General features: G+C 63.4%; 1 protein-coding gene across 3 annotated transcripts in view; it reads right to left on the bottom strand.

Annotated features, from left to right (window-relative positions):
• The window catches only part of TSNARE1 (t-SNARE domain containing 1), a 154,033-nt gene continuing 138,443 nt past the window's right edge, over positions 1–15,590 (bottom strand). For 2 of the 3 annotated variants that reach the window (XM_045453501.1, XM_045453499.1), the window contains 2 exons: positions 13,687–13,793; positions 1–146 (listed from right to left, as the gene is read on the bottom strand). In XM_045453501.1, the coding sequence (XP_045309457.1) occupies positions 13,698–13,793 (96 nt within the window). In that variant the 3' untranslated portion in view covers positions 1–146; positions 13,687–13,697. Of the gene's footprint in view, positions 147–13,686; positions 13,794–15,590 lie in introns of those variants that run through there. The other variant, XR_006706129.1, reaches the window with a different exon arrangement.

The following is a 15,590-nucleotide window of genomic DNA, read 5'->3' as shown; positions in this document are numbered from 1 at the left end:
CAGCAGCGCCACGGCCAGCGAAGCGGGCGGTTTATTAGGCCAGGCCCGGCCAGAGGTCGGAGTAGAGATGTCCGGTAGTGCCCTGGAGGGAGGCAGGCAGGTGGCGAGCTCTCCAGGGTCCCCGTAGGCCAGGTCACAGCATCGATCTGCAAAACAGACTCCATCAACTCCCAGCTGGGAAAGTGGGGGCTCAAGCATGGGGAGGAGGCCTGGGGGCAGGATGGGAGGGAGGGGGGGCGCTGGCTCCCCCCTGGCTCTCTCCACCACGGCCCCTTCCTCGGGGAGCCCACAGCTCCCCCACAAAGTCAGGTGGGGCCCCCCTTCCGGCTCACCTGGGGCGGGGCAGGGGGGGCTGGGGGCTGGGCAGAAAGGCCTGAGGCAGCAAGTCCACCCTGGTGACCCTCCCCACCTGCCAGCCTCGGGTTTGCCCCAGGAGGGTGCCCCCCGCCCCGAGGACAGGTCTCTATTTCACGGATCAGAAGCCAGCCAGTGACTGCCGGGGACCACGGCTGCCAGCACGGACTCTCCCGGCCAGGTCAGGCTGCCCTCCACCCCGCTCGCCCCGTCCTCACCCCCGGGCCTGCCTGAGCCCCCGACTCCGCTGCCCTTTGTGCACGTGCCTGGGGACCCACCAACAACCCCAGCTCCTGGGAACCGGGGAACCCTGCCCATTTCTCCAGGGCTGCAGCTGGGCCGGGGAGGAGGGGACGGAGCTCCGCGACCTCTGTGAGTCTCTCTGGGTGGTGAGCCCACCAGAAAGCGGGCTGCCCGGAACATAAGTGGACACCGGACAGAGGCCCCCCTGCCTGCCCATCACGCTCGGGCCCCGGGTCAGACAGGGGGGCCTCTCCAGCATCCTCCCGTGACATGCCGGCTCCCACGTCCCTCCACAGGACTCCTCAGGCCTGGGGAGGGTCCGGAGGCGCCGGGCCTCGGGAAGGACCGCCCCTACCTTGTGTCCCAGCCCACAGACTGGGCTCTCTGCCGGGGCCCTGCCTGGGGTCACCTCCACCTCCCGGTGGTTACATGCCGTTCCTTCCATCTGGAATGCTTTTCCCTGAGATACTGGTCAGCTCTTCAAACGTCACCCTCTTGACGGGCGGCCCTGAGCACCCTGCTGAAAACCACGAGCAGCCTCACCCCCAGCCCCGAGGTCAGGAGGTGCACCCCCTGTCCCCTGACCCCGGGGCCCAGCCACAGGAGGTCCCCAGCACGAGCTGGGCCCAGGCAGGCCCTGTCCCGAGAGCCGGGTGCAGGCCACGCCTCCCGAGCCTGGTTTCCTCCGTGACAAACTGAGGAGGTCTCAGCTGGCACCCCTCAGGCTGGCTTCGTGGCTCCGGGGACCTTCCCGGAGGGCTGGGGCCCGGCTGGCCCGTCCTGGAGTCAGCAACGCTACCCCAGCCCCCTGCCTGCCTCTGGGCGTGGGGGCACCTGCAGCTGAGTGGCCTCGTGCCGGATGGGGGTGGGGGGTGTCTCAGGGGGGACCCACCCCGTTCCCAGGTCTTCTAGGTGCCTCCTGGCCCCAGGACCCCAGCGCGGCACCATGGCAGTGTGTCCCCAGCCCCCAGGTGCCCAGCCAAGTCCCCCCTCGGACAGAGCCTCAGTCACAAGCCACATAGATGGACACCGTTGAGAAGCACCAGCACACGGGATTTGGGTGGACCACAGAAGGGACAGGGGCGAGGCGGGGGCGGGGCGGGTCAGGTGACGCCCAGGCTCTTCCTGAACAGCTGGGCTGCAGGTGGCCCCTGGGCTGGGGTCCTAGAGGGGCCTCTGGGACCTGCACTGCCAGCAGGGCATCTGCTCTCAGGGGGCTGGGGCTTGTCCCTCTCCAGGCTGCCCCTCCCCCTCCCCGGTCGGTGGCCCCGTACACCTGTTCCCTTGGCTGGGGCCCCCCAGAGCCACCCCTCCCCGGGCACCCCCGCACACCCTGCTTCTGTTTCTGCCCCGTGTTGCCTGTCAACTCTCAGAGAACCCTCACGCGCGGCCACCTTCTCCGTAGCCACCTCAGATACAAACTTCCCTGTCCTGTGTCCCTCCTCTGGCTCATGCACGTCCCCGCGGAGAGGGGGCGGGGGCTGGTCGGCACAGGAGGGGTCAGGGAGCCCCTCCCAGCTGCTGTCCTTGGGCAGCCCACTCACCGCATCTTGAAAACGGGTGCACGTTTTCACTGACCCCTCAGGTTGAATTCGATTCTCCTCCCAAGCAGCAAATGTGCCCGCGTCCCTGGGCCACACACACTCTGGGGTGACCCGGCAGACTCGCAGGCAAAGTCCACAGGGAGCCCGTGGATGCACACAAAGAAGCTGCCCAAACTGGCACTGGGCAGAGAGCGACAGGGCTCCTAGTAAACTGGACGGTCCCTGCCCGGCCCAGGGAGGGCTCGGGGGTGTCCCTCACTAGCTGTGCCACCCGCCGTGTCACCGGAGCGTGTGGCCGAGGGCCAGGGACCGCGGGGACGTCGGGAATGCCAGGTCACAGGACTTGGGGCCAAGGTCGAGGAAAACAGAGCACCTGCCGCAGGCAACTCCATAGGCCATGCTCCATGATGGTGGGGCCCTCCAGCCCCAGGAGCCAGATGCCTGGGCTCCCAGCTTCACTCCTCCCACCTGGCTGACCCCCAGTGGCTGAGTGGGGGCAGGGACAGTGGGTGGCAGGGTCCAGGCCTGCTCTCTGGCCCTCCAAGCCCCCCTGCCTTCCGCCCTGGAGCACTGAGCCCAGCCCCTGTCTCCCAGACCCCTGTCCCACCAGTGAGGCCCACACCGGCCTAGGCAGAGGGCAGAGGCCGCTCCTCCCAGCTCCCGGGAGAGCATCTTCACTTCCAGTGCCTATGGATGGACGGAAGGGGCCTGAGGGGCCTCTCACCCGACCCCACAAACCCGCATTGGCCCTGAGCTAGCCCGGGGCTCAAGAGGTTCAAGGCTCCGGGTGGTCAGGAGGCTGCTCCGCAAGGTGGAGGCCAGCACCGTCCTGCAGGCTGCCCCCTGTTCAGGCAGCGGGGAGCCCCCTTCAGGTGCGGAGCCAGGGCCTGCCCAGCCCCCACACCTGTGCCCGCCACCCCACCCCACCCCATACTCCTCCCCTCTCCTCGCCCTGCACACTCCGGAGGGTGTGGGAGGGGAGGCACCAGAAAATCCGCAAGACAAGGGAAATCTGTGTTTTCCCCACGGGGCCTAAGGAACCTGCGGGGCTGGGGTCCCGGGCCCATCTCCCGACTCAGCCCGCACTCCTGGCGGGTGGTCCTGGCTCTGGAACGGGCGCTGACGCTCTTTTGCATGGTTGTCGGCTGAGACACAAAACGCACAGGCGGGCGGCACGCGGGGCAGGCCTGCTGGCACCGGCCCCCCTGGCCGGCCCCCGCGGGCCCCCGCCTCTGCCACAGGCCTTCGCAGGCCCCGCAAATGCCCCGAGCCCCGCGATCACAACAGACCACACTTACTTCCCAAGCGCCTGTCACACGCTAGGGGTTCCCCTGGATTTGCTCATTTATCCTAAAAAGAGCCTGTAGGGTGGGGACCCAGCCTGGGGGGGGGGCGGAGCTGGGACCCCGCTGAATCCAAGCCCTGACCTGCCAGGACGCTCAGAGGAAAAGTTAGGCACCACCTCCTCCTCCGCCCCCTCCACACCTCCTCCCTGCGCCTCACCCCTGCTCACTGGCTCCTGTGGTGACTTCTCAACCTCTCCTGTACCCGGGACGCCAGCTGCCAGGAGCCCCGGGAGGGGCCGAGGGCCCTGCCGCGTGGGCGGGCAACATGCAGGACGCCAGCCTCCGTGTCGCGGGAGCGGTGAACGCTTGCATTAGTGCAAGAACGTCCCAAACGTTGCACGGGGCACACTCACACCAGCAGATGGTTTGTTCTTGATCGGAAGTTCACATTTAACCGAGCTCTTTTGAGTCGGCTGAATCTGGCGATTATGGCGGGGGTGTCGACTGGCTGAGCTCTGCCTGGGGCCTCTCGGTGCCCACTGCTGCGCGGCCCCCGACCGCGCCTGGGGGATCAGGGCGCGGACACAGAGCCCCGGGGCTGAATTCGGGTGCGGAGCCAGCTGGGGCCTAGCTGAAGGCCGAAGGGCCCAATGGAATGTGAGCCTGAGGCAGTAGTCCCAGCAGCCTCCGGCCCCGGCCGAGGGAGCAGGGCCTGGCTGGATCCGGCACAGGCTGCACCGGCCCCAGGCAGGCCCTCCTGGGGACCCACCGCTCGCGGCGCCCGCCCCTCTGCTCCCCCTGCCCCAGGCACGGCGCACCCCCTCTTCCAGCCCGGGCCCTCCCACTCAGCCCCAGTCTCCTGGGCAGGGGCCACCATCACGGGGCCAGCACATCCACACAGCCCCACCACCCCTCCCACGGCTCTGCCCGGCTCCAAACACCCTCAGTGCCCCAACGACACTGGACTGAGACCGGTCCCTTGGGCTGCATTCACCGCCCTCCAAAACGGGCCCCGGGCCTGCCTACCTTCTCCACCATCACTGGCTTTTTGCTGCAGCCGAACACAATTGTCACGGTCTGAGCTTTCTCATCTCTTAAAAAGAGGTTCGGGACCAGCTTCGTCATGTGACCGGAGTCAGGGCTCAAGGCGTGACCAGGGTCAGGGCTCAGAGTGTCCAGGTCATGCCCCGCACGTACCGTGGAGCATGCCCTCTGACCGGCTGAGGCCAGGCCACCCGTAAGCTCCCCCCCGCTGCGTGGTGATGGCTGAGAGGCCTGGAGCACAGGTGTCACGCAGAGCCCTGGCCTGGCTCACCAGGGTCCTGGTGGGGACAGTCCCCACCTCTCAGGTCACCGTCAATGTCCTTCAGGTGCGTCCCTCTCTCGTCCACGAACCACTCCGCCAAATGGTGCTGCTGCCCTCCCGCGACGAGGGGCCTCGGCTGCCAGGGAGGTGCCACCCAGACCCTGTGGGACCTCCTCCTGCCGATGGCCCGATGCCAGCCTCATGGGCCTGCCAGCTTCCTGTCAGAGTGTGGCCAGGGCGTGACAGCACATCCGGGCTAGCACACTGTCTCCCTCCTGGACCGAGGCCCGTGAGGGTCAGTCCCGCCCCGGGAAGGGGGTTCCTGGGGGCCTGGCGGGGAGCACCCTGGGGCATACATATTCTAGTGGTCCTTGCTGGTGACACTCTCTGAATAGCTTATTAGAGATTAATATTTAATTCTCTTCTGTGGATTTAGCTTAATTATTCAATTTATTATTGCAATTGCTGAGAAGCACCCAGAAGCAAAACTGCCTGCTTCGAGCAGGGAGATGGCACAAGAGGAGGGGCTTGCCACCTGCAGCTGGTTTGGCCGACTCTGCCCAGCGGGGGTCCTCCTGGGTCCCCCCGAAGCATCCTTTTCTTCAGAAAACCCTCTTTTGTCTGTCAGGATGGGCCAAGGATGCTCCCGCCCAAGTGTCTTCCCTTCGGTGGGGCCAGAATCCCTGCGTCTAAAGGGGCCCTGAAGGCAGAATCCCGTCTCCTTCTGCTTTGCGCTGGAGGCCACAGCCCAGAGAAGCAGGATGAGGAAGACGGGAGGAGGAAAGTGATCAGGCACTCCCATGTCCCCGCAGACCTGCTCTAAGGGAGAGACTGGTTCATTTCACACCTGACGCCAATGTCCCACGAAGTTCAGAGGCTTAGTGGGAACAGTAGGCGGGGACTCAAACCCAGGGCCATCCCACCATCACAGACAAGGTCTTTCCTCAATCGGGTCCTCGGGTCGTCGTGCCCTGCTTCCGGCAGGGGGCTCATACCTCCCCAGTGAAGGGGAGGGCTCCTCCCTCCCTCATCTGCTGCTGGGTGTTCCTCGGGGAAACAGCAGATGTCCTGGGGCAGGCAAGCCCGTGTCTCCTGCCACCTGGTGAGCAAGGGACACAGCAATGCCTGCGTGGCTGGCTGGGAGGGCTGACCCTGAACTCTGCCCCAAGGCCGAGGTGGGCATGGGGTCAGGCCTGGCTCTGACCTTCTTCCTGCCCTGGATGAGCCCCTCAGAGACTCAGCCAACACCCATCAGGTGTGGCTACAAACTCTTGCTCCCACCCTCCTGCTCACTGAGGGCCCAGTGCCCTGGCACAGCCCTCAGGCTGCTGTGTGTTTGTAGCGACCGTGGTCACTGCAAGGAGGGCGTGGCCCAGTGGAGGGACGCTGGCCCAGAGCCAGGAGTCGTGGACACCAAATCTGAGGCCAATGGGAGCTGGGGATGAAGGGAGGTAGGGTGGAGAGATAGATGGCAGGGGCTAAGTCGGACCCTCTTTCCAGGAATGAGGGTGGGGTGGCCCACAGGGCTCACACTCCCTCCCTGTGACTGGGACAGGGGCCTGGCAGCTCAGGTCTGGGGGATGTTACCCAGGCCGAGGTTTCAGGGCTCAGCAGGGGAACTCGAATCCCCACTCTGGGGAGCTACATGGTGGGGGCAGGTCAGTGGCCAGTCTGGGGACAGTTCGCTCGAGATGGGGCTGTACAGAGAAGAAGGGGTCAGGCCAAGGCCCAGAGCAAGACAGGACGTAGGGAGGGGGGAGGAAACGCACCAAATGTGTGCACCAGCTGCGTGCACCAAGGGCACCCATGGCTTCACCCAAGCCGTATAAAACACCCCAGCGAGGTCTGAGTGTCCCGGGCCGAAAGAGGAGGAACCTCGGACTCCACGCGCCACCTACCCAAGGCGCAAGGTTGGAAAGCCGGAAGGGTTTGGCCCAGGTCCTTTGACTCCACTCCCAGACCAGTTACGGCCCTCCAGCCCCGGCCCCGCCCCCAGGTCTAGACCCGCCCCGCCCCGCCCCGCCCACAGCTCCAATCGCAGGCCAGTCCGGCCACCAGTCCCGCCTGTCAGCCCAGCCCCTCCCTCAGCCACGCCCCCAGATTCGTCCCAGGCCAGCCCCGCCCCCAGACCCGGCCGGGTCCACCAGCTCCAGCACCCGCCTGCCCATGCAGCACCCCACCTGCAGCGGGAAACTGGCCAACCCGCCAGCGGCCCCAACTGTGTCCCATGGTCCCGCCGTCCTGCCGAGTCCCACCCAGGGACCACGGGGCAGCTGTTCCGGCCGTAGATCCCAGGCTGGGTCTGGTAAGATGCCACCCCCTCTCCATGCTGGCTGACAAACTGCATCATGTCCGTCAACACCTCCCGCGCCACTCACACACTTGCCGCCTTCTGTGCCGGCCACCAGCACGCTCATGCTTTTCTTTCTATTTTTTTCCTCTTTTTTCTGGCCAAGAGCCGTTTCCACTGGCTGCTTCAGTCCTGCCCTCCTCATATGGCCATCTGCCCGGCCGCGGTGGGAGTGCCAAGGGGCGGGGCAACCACATGCAAAGGGAGGGGGTCTGGCGTCTGTTATGGCTCCCTCAGGCCCACTAGGAAAGAACGGCTCCAGACAAGTGCCCCAGGGAGCCTCTGGCCTCTCGGCCTCTCCACCTGCCACCTCTCTCCTACTCAAGGCCCTGCACAATCCGGCCCCACCCAGCCCTTGCCTCAGTGCTCCACCCACTCTGCCGCCACACCTCTGCCTGGGCTGTGCCCTGGGCCTGGAGTGCCCTCCTCCTGGGCTGACAGAGGAGCCTATACCCACCTCTCGATACTCTGCTTTCAAGAGCCGCCTCCTCCAGGAAGCCCTCCGGCAGCACTGCCCCCATTACGGCTTCCACTGTGCTCCTGGCAGTTCACACCTCAAGGGCCTCCCTCTCCCTGAGGCTGTGAGCTCCTCAGGGTGGGGCTAGATCTGAGCGCCACCTGCAGCTGGCCAACAGGGAGGGACTGGGGTAGTTACCGAACCACATGGACACATCACCAACCTCTAGGTGGCTCTGAGCCCTGTCCTAGGCAACAGAGAGAGCAAGATATGGCCCTGCTGGCTGGAGAGCCACACGGGAACATGGGAGGGAAAAGGCCAGCTTTGTCGCACCTCCATAAAGCAGAGCAGGTGTGTAGTAACAGCGATACGATTCACTGTGGTAGCAATGATGGGGACAGTGAAAACAGCCACCATCATGGAGTGCAGACCCCCTCCGGGCCAGGCGCCCAGCAGGCTTTCATCACTAATGCTCACCGTGACCCCAAAAAGTATGCCCCCATTTCACAGAAGAAGAAACCGAGGCTGAGATCAGGGCCATGGTGAAGCCCACCGCCCCCTTCTGTTCCTCAGCTCTGCTTCCAGCCTTCTTACTGGTCTCTGTCCCATCTGCCCTGTGACCGGGAGCTCTGGGAGGCAGGACCTGGGCCCCAGAGGAGAGATTTCCACGTGTAAACCCCCACAGAGCCCCCAGGACACCCAAGGAAGCCTCCAGCGTCCCAGGCCTGGGCCAACCTTGGCCGGCGTGCTTACAGGCTCAGGCAGAGCAGCAGGGAGGCCCAAAGCCACCAGATCCCCGGCGACTGGACTCTCGGGACTTTGGCTCAGCACAGAGAGTTCATCCAATTCATCTCCCAAACTTTGGGGATGAAAGGTGCCACCACGAGCGACCATGCCCCGACCACGAGCGGTCACCACTGAGCCATCTGGAGCCACCCAGAACACACATGCGGACCCTGGACCCACCTCAGGGGCACGTAGACCGGGTCGGAGGCCTGGCCATGGCACGCCCAGCTGTGTGGCCTGGGGCTGCATTTCACCTCCGGGCATGGGTTTCTCTAACAGTCCCAACGGCGCATGAGCATCCCCTCCCCCATGTTGCCCACTTCCGGGAACGGCCCTCCATCGGCCTGCACCTCAGTTCACTCGTCTGAACAAGGATACACCAGCACCTCCTTGATAAGGCTGCGGATGAAGTGAGACAATCCCCGGGCAAAGCTCCTACTAAGCGCTTGATGAGCAGAAAACAGAGCCACTGCTGTGTCCTGCCCTCCCAGGATGACACACTCAGGCCCTTATTCAAATTACAGCTTCGGGGAGCGGGGCCGGGCAGGGAAAGGTCTTTCCTGACCACACACGTATGGAAACATGCACACACGCAGACACATGCAGACACACGTGAAAACACACATGCGTGTATGCACAGCAGAGAAGCATGGACATAAAAATCCAGGCTACACGTGTCCCAAATGGAAATCGATGTCTTTTGGTCGATATTTCACAGCTTTCAGAAAACATTAAAAACATGACGTGCTAGAAGCCTCCATTTAGCCCCTTAAATTTTTTGTGCTCATGAAAAATACTCCATTGATTGTTGCCTAGATACTGTCATCTTCTGTCCCTCGAAGCCCAGCCTGTGACTCCAGCAGGGAGCCTGGGACCCAGGACAGGCACCCGTCAGCGCTCTGCTGGCCCTCTACACCTTCACTCACCCATTCTGCCCCGGGTGCTGCACTTGGCCGGCGACCACAGACGCCTCACATCCCACAGGGACCCACGGACAGTCCACGGCAACCAAAGTCCAACACGAAAAGCGGTCCTGGGCTCGGCCGCTGCAGCCGTGCGTGCTCAGGAGGGCGGTGGGGTGGGGGGCTCCCCGGAGCCCAAGGACTCCCCTGCTTCTACGAGGTTCCACAGCCAAGATCTGGACAGTGGCGCACCGGGAGCCCGTCCGCCCGGTCTGTTCAGACGGCTACTGTGTGCCCACTGCAGCCGGGGAACGAGGGACACAGGATGCGCCTGCAGCCAGAGCCCTCTGCCCCCTGGGCCCGAAGGAGTCCCAGCTGGGCTGCCGGGGGGGGAGCTGTGGCCATCTCTGGGCACGTCAGTGCTGTGGGCAGTGCTGGGGACCCAGAGTTACCCTAACTTCCTCTTCCAGGTCCAACATGCGAGCCTGACCCCGAACTTCATCTCCAGTGTGAGGCCTCCTCACCAAATGACCAGGCTTGGACATGCTTCTGGAAACAGTTGCACTTTCCTGGGCGGGAAAGGGGGTTCCGACAGGGGCATCGGGGCTCGAGGCCAGGAGACTTAGGGAGAATGGGCACGTGGGCTTGTCCCACTGTGTTTTCCCACTTGCCTGCCAGGGCCAAGGAAGCCCAGTCCTGACCACAGACTCAGTCTACACTCTGGTCACACCCGGAGCCCCGACTCAGTCCCAGACCAGCCTTCACGCTTACATAAATTGAGTGCGGGGACTCTGGGGGCACCTTCCCCGCTGTGGAGCCTCCTGGCACTTGTCCCCCCGGATGCCGGCTTGGTGGCAGCCGCTGTTCCCACCCGAGTGAGCTCCCCCTCCTGACTCGTCCCTCAGGCCCCATGAGGACCGGGTGCGAGCTGGATGTGCAAGGCCCTCGGTAAATGGGAAAGAGCTGAGCCACGGTGGGGGTGCACAGGGGGTGACCCAGACCGCGGTGTGACGTCGGTTGTGCGGGCTCCTCTGCCCCCTTGGAGCTGCCCGGATGGCAGGGTCTCACCCGTCGCACAGAAACGGGCACGTGCACCCGGCCGTCATGTGGGGGGACTTCTTCCAAGTCGGGGAGCCGAGCTCCTCCCCCAGAGACTGCTGTTCTCTGAGGAAATCATACCCCAGCATTTGCATCAAGCCTCTTCCTTCCTCAGAGTGCTGTTTATATTTAGCTGCCTTCGTCCTCAGAGCAGCTCGGTGGGGCGGCGAGGGAAAGAGGGCAGCCTCCCCAGGCCCGCTTCTCTGGGACCCGAGCCGGAAGGCGGCCTCCGCGGCCCCCAGCGAGACCCTGCAGCCCCGGCCGGCTGCTCACAGACAGCGTCCGGGGTGCCCGGCCCCTCTTCTGGCCCGGCTGGCACACCTGAGCCGATGTGTCCCTGCGTGGCCCGCGGGGACCCTTGGCCGAGGAACGGGCTCCAGGGTGCAGAGTGGGGAAGCGGCTGGGTGGCCTCGACTGTTCCCCAGCCCCAGAAGGGAAGGGGGGGTGGAATCTGAAGGGGAGAGAGGGTGTGCTGGCAGGAATCAGAGACCCAGCCCTGGAGGAGGAGCGAGGGGAGGGTCTGGCCCTTACAGCCCCGCCTCGCCTCGCCTCCAGATCACTGGGCATCCGTCTGTGGGGCCCCAGCTTCCTCCCAGGCACCTCTGTGTGGCTCCTGCAGACGTGGGTCATGGCTTCAGACAGCAAGATGTCCCCCAGGCCCCCTCTGTCCTGCTGCCTTGCCAAGCCTCTTCCGCCCCTTCTGAGCTCGGCACACGAGGGGCCCAGGCTTTGCGTGACCGAGGGCAAGCCCTGAGGACGGGCCGGTGTCCCCAGCAGAATGGGGCACCAGTGCTGAGGGGCGTCCATCCCGTGGGTAACATGCCTGCCAGCCTCAGGTGTCACACAAGTGGAGCTCTGGCAGTGTCCTGGGGCTGTGGTCACACGTGACCGCAAATGGAGTGACTTAAAACAACAGGAAATGCTCTCCCACAGCGTGGAGGCCAAAGTCTGGATGCCCGTGTCCACAAGGCCTCCAGGGGAAGATGCTTCCTGTTCTGCCCAGGCCCCCACACCTCCAGCCAAGGGGCACCAGCTGTGGACCCCAGCAGGAGGGGGCCGGGGACAGGCCCACTGCTCCTGAGTCCCAGCTGGGGACCTCCCGGGTCGGGGGGCGGGAGGCACCGGCTCCCCAGGTGCCCAGGAGGATGACAGTCCCCACCAGGGCAGCCACGAGGGCGGGGCAGGGAGGCTGCCTGGGCCCCGGCCCCCCCTTCGCGGGGCTCCAAGGCCTCTGCCCCCTCGAGGGTCGCACCCCACCCAGCCTGCTACTTGAGGCAAGCTGCCGACCTCACCTGGAGAGCAGGCCCCTCCCATAGTCCCACCACCCAAGCAGGAATTCTCTCTGTGGGCCCAAAACTTCAGCAGCGAAGGGACCCCGGGGGAGCCAGTCCGCGCGGGGCTGCCGTGTGTCATCGGGAAGTTCTGCAGCAGATCCAGGGATAAGCCGAGTACCGGGCGCCAGGGCCGGTTCGCACACAGCATGCTCCCGGGGAAAGCCAAGAGCTTCTGACTCTGGGGCTCCCTTGGCCCCAGGGTTCAGCCAGGGTTGGACCCTGCCCAGCTCGGGGCACCAGGAGGACCGGTCCCTGCAGGCTGACAGCAAACGGGTCTCCCTCTCCACCCCCACCCCTCCTTGTTCTGGCTGCCTGCATCCCAGCCCAGCCGTAGGGACAGTGTGACCCAATCAGAGACTGCCCGCCAGGACAGGGCTCTGGGCTGCCAGGGCTCCTCACTCCTGCCTTGTTGGGGTGGCTCTCAATGAGAGAGCGGCACTCGTTTTTTTTTGTTTTTAATGTTTATTTATTTTTCAGAGAGAGAGAGAGAGAGAGAGAGGGAGGGAGAAAGTGCGTGTGCATGGGGGGGGGGGGGCGCAGAGAGAGAGGGAGACCCAGAATCCAAAGCAGGCTCCAGGCTCTGAGCTGTCAGCACAGAGCCCAACGTGGGGCTTGAACTCATGAGCCACGAGATCATGACCTGAGCCAAAGTTAGTCGCTCAACCAACTGAGCCACCCAGGCACCTGGAGACAGCAGGACTTCTAAGACAAGTCTGGATGCGGGACCCTGAGGGCTCTGGGCTGTACTGACTGCCCACAGAGCACCCTGCAGCCCCCCCTCACCTGCTGCCCGCCACAGACACTGCCGTAGGCTGTGATGGGGATCATGGGGACAATGACTGGGGGGGACACTGAGGGAGGCTATGGAGCCCAGTGGGGTCTGCTTGTTCCTCCCTGAAACCCCCGCCCAGCACCCGCAGCGTCCCAGAGCTGGGCCCAGGTGCTGGACACCACGGTGCCCTGAGGAGACAGACGTCCCTTTGCACCATTGCCCCCCTCCACCCACCCCCTCCCTGCAGCCAGAAGGACCCTTCTAAAGTGCAAAGCCTCTGCAGCGGCCTGGATACAAAAGCCAGCCTCCGGGGTGACCCCCTGGTCCGCCCTCCCTGGAGTCATGCCCAGTGAGGCGCCCCTCACACCCGCGGGGCCGGCCCCGAGGGAGTGGTAGGGTGCCGCAGAAGTGACTAGGTGCGGCATCTGCCTGCCTCCCTGGGACCCCTCGCTCTGGGGGAGCCAGATTCCAACCGGATCATCCTGCCCCTCATGTGCTGGGCCCCTCGTGTGCCGAGCTCAGAAGGGGCGGAAGAGGCTTGGCAGGGCAGCAGGACAGAGGGGGCCTGGGGGACATCTTGCTGTCTGAAGCTATGACCCACGTCTGCAGGAGCCACACAGAGGTGCCTGGGAGGAAGCTGGGGCCCCACAGACGGATCCCCAGTGATCTGGGTGCAGCCCCAGCCCACATCTGCCTGCACCCTCAGGAGAGACCCTGAGCAGAGCTTCCATATTCCTGACCCACAGAACCTGTAAGATAGTAAGTGTTTATTGCTGTTTTTAGCCACTAAGCTCTAAGCCAATCTGTTTCGCAGCCACAGAGAAGCCAGACACCTGCTCAGCACGCCGTGCCGGCTCCCACTGTCGCTGCGGCCGCGTCCCATGCCCCGTCTCAGTCTCCCATCCGCTCCAGCTCCTGCCCAGCCCCAGGACAGGCCCAGCACCTGCTCTCCACTGTCCAGCACCCCCGCCAGGGTCCTGGCACCCGCCCGCTGCACTTCCCAGCATGCTCTGCTCGCTGGCCGGCCCAGGGGAACTGACAGTCGGGACCCTTCGAAGTCGGTGCCTATATGAAGGGAGCTTTGGGTCAGCCGCCCCCACGGCTGTGGGCTCCAGGGAGGGGGCCCCCACCTGCCACATCCCCTGCTGGGTCACCGGGGCCAAACCCACGCCTGGCACAGAGGAGGCTGGATGGATGCACAGATGAGCGGAACGGTAGAGGGCCAGATGGCGTGGGGGCAGCTGGGACACTCACCGTCGGTGGCATTACTTTCGGATAGAGGTGGCAGTGATGAGGATGATGACCAGTAGGACAGTGACTCCAGCCGACAGGAAGCAGCACTTGATCTTGCGTCTCTGGAGCTGGGAGACAGAGAGACAGAGACAGAGACAGTGAGAGGGAGAGAGGTTGTTATGGTGACCTGTAACTCAGCCTCCCATCCTGGGGGCATTTGGTACGTGCCTGCTTCGGGCTGTGGGCCAGGAAGAGCCTGTCCCTTGCCAGGCGCTCTGCCCTGAGCTGGCACACAGGCTTTGGGCTGGCCCTGGAGCCAGGCCCAAAGGGAAGGAGGCAGCCAGGCCTCGATGTAATGTCCAGTTGGCCCCCTTTAGCTCGGGAGGGGAAGAGTCCTTAGCCACAGCCCTTCTTCGAACCTTGTTTTCTTTATAAGCACAGGTTGATGCCCCTGACTCCAGGGGGGACATTTGAAAGCCTTAATTAAGATGAGGCATGGGAAGTACAGAATGTAGCCCTCACCAGATATTCTTATTCCTGTCTATTCTTGTGGTTACTATTAATTGAACAGGTTCTGGGCCCCACCAGCGAAGTCCTCATGGAGAGGGAGACACACAGATCTGTGCTGGGGACTCATGGGTGGATGAGGGTTGGGAGGCTTCTGGAAGAAAAGATACTTTATCTGGGTCCTGGAGGAGGGGTGGGGACTCTCCAGGAAGGCCAGGAGGTGGAAGGCAAGGGACCAAGGGAGAACCCAGGGCAAATGGGGGCTTAAAATGATCTGGTAGGTCACCAAGTGGCCAGTGTGGGTAGGGAAGGTAGGAAGGCAAGGGAGACAGATGGGATGGGCCTGCAGATTGTACAGGGGTTTGGGCAGCAAATCCAGGGACAGCACATAAGACAGTGAAGAATTTTAAGCAGGGAGAGAGTGTAGTGAAGAGGCCACTTGGGAAGCAAATGGAGAAGGTGGGTTGGAAAGTGGAGAAGAACCATGAAGACTGGTCACAAGGAAGGCTGCTCCGTGGAAGGGAAGGTGTCTGGAGAGAAAAGGGAGGATCAGAGGGGACAGAGGCAAGACCAGGAGAGGAATCCTCAGAATCACCTGGTTGTGACTGAGTATGCAAGGGAAGTGAGATAAGTAAGTCAAGGATGAGTCCCCCAGGTTGCCCATCTGGGTCATCAGGTGGATGCTCTGGCTGTCCATTCATTTATCCATCCATTGATTCCACCCATCCACCCATCCTTCCACCCATCCATCTGCCCATCCATCCATCCATCCATCCCTCCATCCATCTACCCACCCACCCACTTATGCATCCAATCTTCCATCCATCCACCCACCTACCTACTCATCTACCCATCAGCCTATCCATTCACCCATCTACCCACCCATACATCCACCCAACTCCCTATCCATGCACTTATACACCCATCCACCCACCCTCTGTCCATCTTTCTCAAAATGGCTATAGGTGGGGGTGGGGGTGAGGCACAGAAACTCAGCCATGAGTGAGGGGAGGAATTGGTGGTGACGAGGGGAGTCAGGGGGCTTCTTGGAGTAGGTGTGACTGAACTTGGATTTGGAGGGGATGGTGTCCACAATGAGTTTTGGGGTGAGGGTCCAGTCCCACTGTAGGGTGGCAGGGGGGGTCTGCTGGGTGTTGGATGGGTATTTAGCTCCTTCAAGCTGCCTCGGTGTCATTCTACTTTGGAAGGGACGCACACACCATTTGAAGATCAGCCATCATCTGAACAGCTCTGCTTCCCAGCCTTGAGTCAGTATTACTACCCCAGGTTCTAGGCCACCACACAGTCACAGAGAGGTTAGGTGACCTCCCCCAGGGCTCCAAGACGGTGCATACAGATCTGAGGCTCAGGTCTCCCTGCCCCCAGCTGTTGTCACGAGTCACATGCCAACTGTGTGT

The sequence above is a fragment of the Leopardus geoffroyi genome, chromosome C3 (genome assembly GCF_018350155.1).
Source record: "Leopardus geoffroyi isolate Oge1 chromosome C3, O.geoffroyi_Oge1_pat1.0, whole genome shotgun sequence".
NCBI classification, from domain to species: domain Eukaryota; kingdom Metazoa; phylum Chordata; class Mammalia; order Carnivora; family Felidae; genus Leopardus; species Leopardus geoffroyi.
This window is presented reverse-complemented; position numbering and strand designations above follow the sequence as displayed.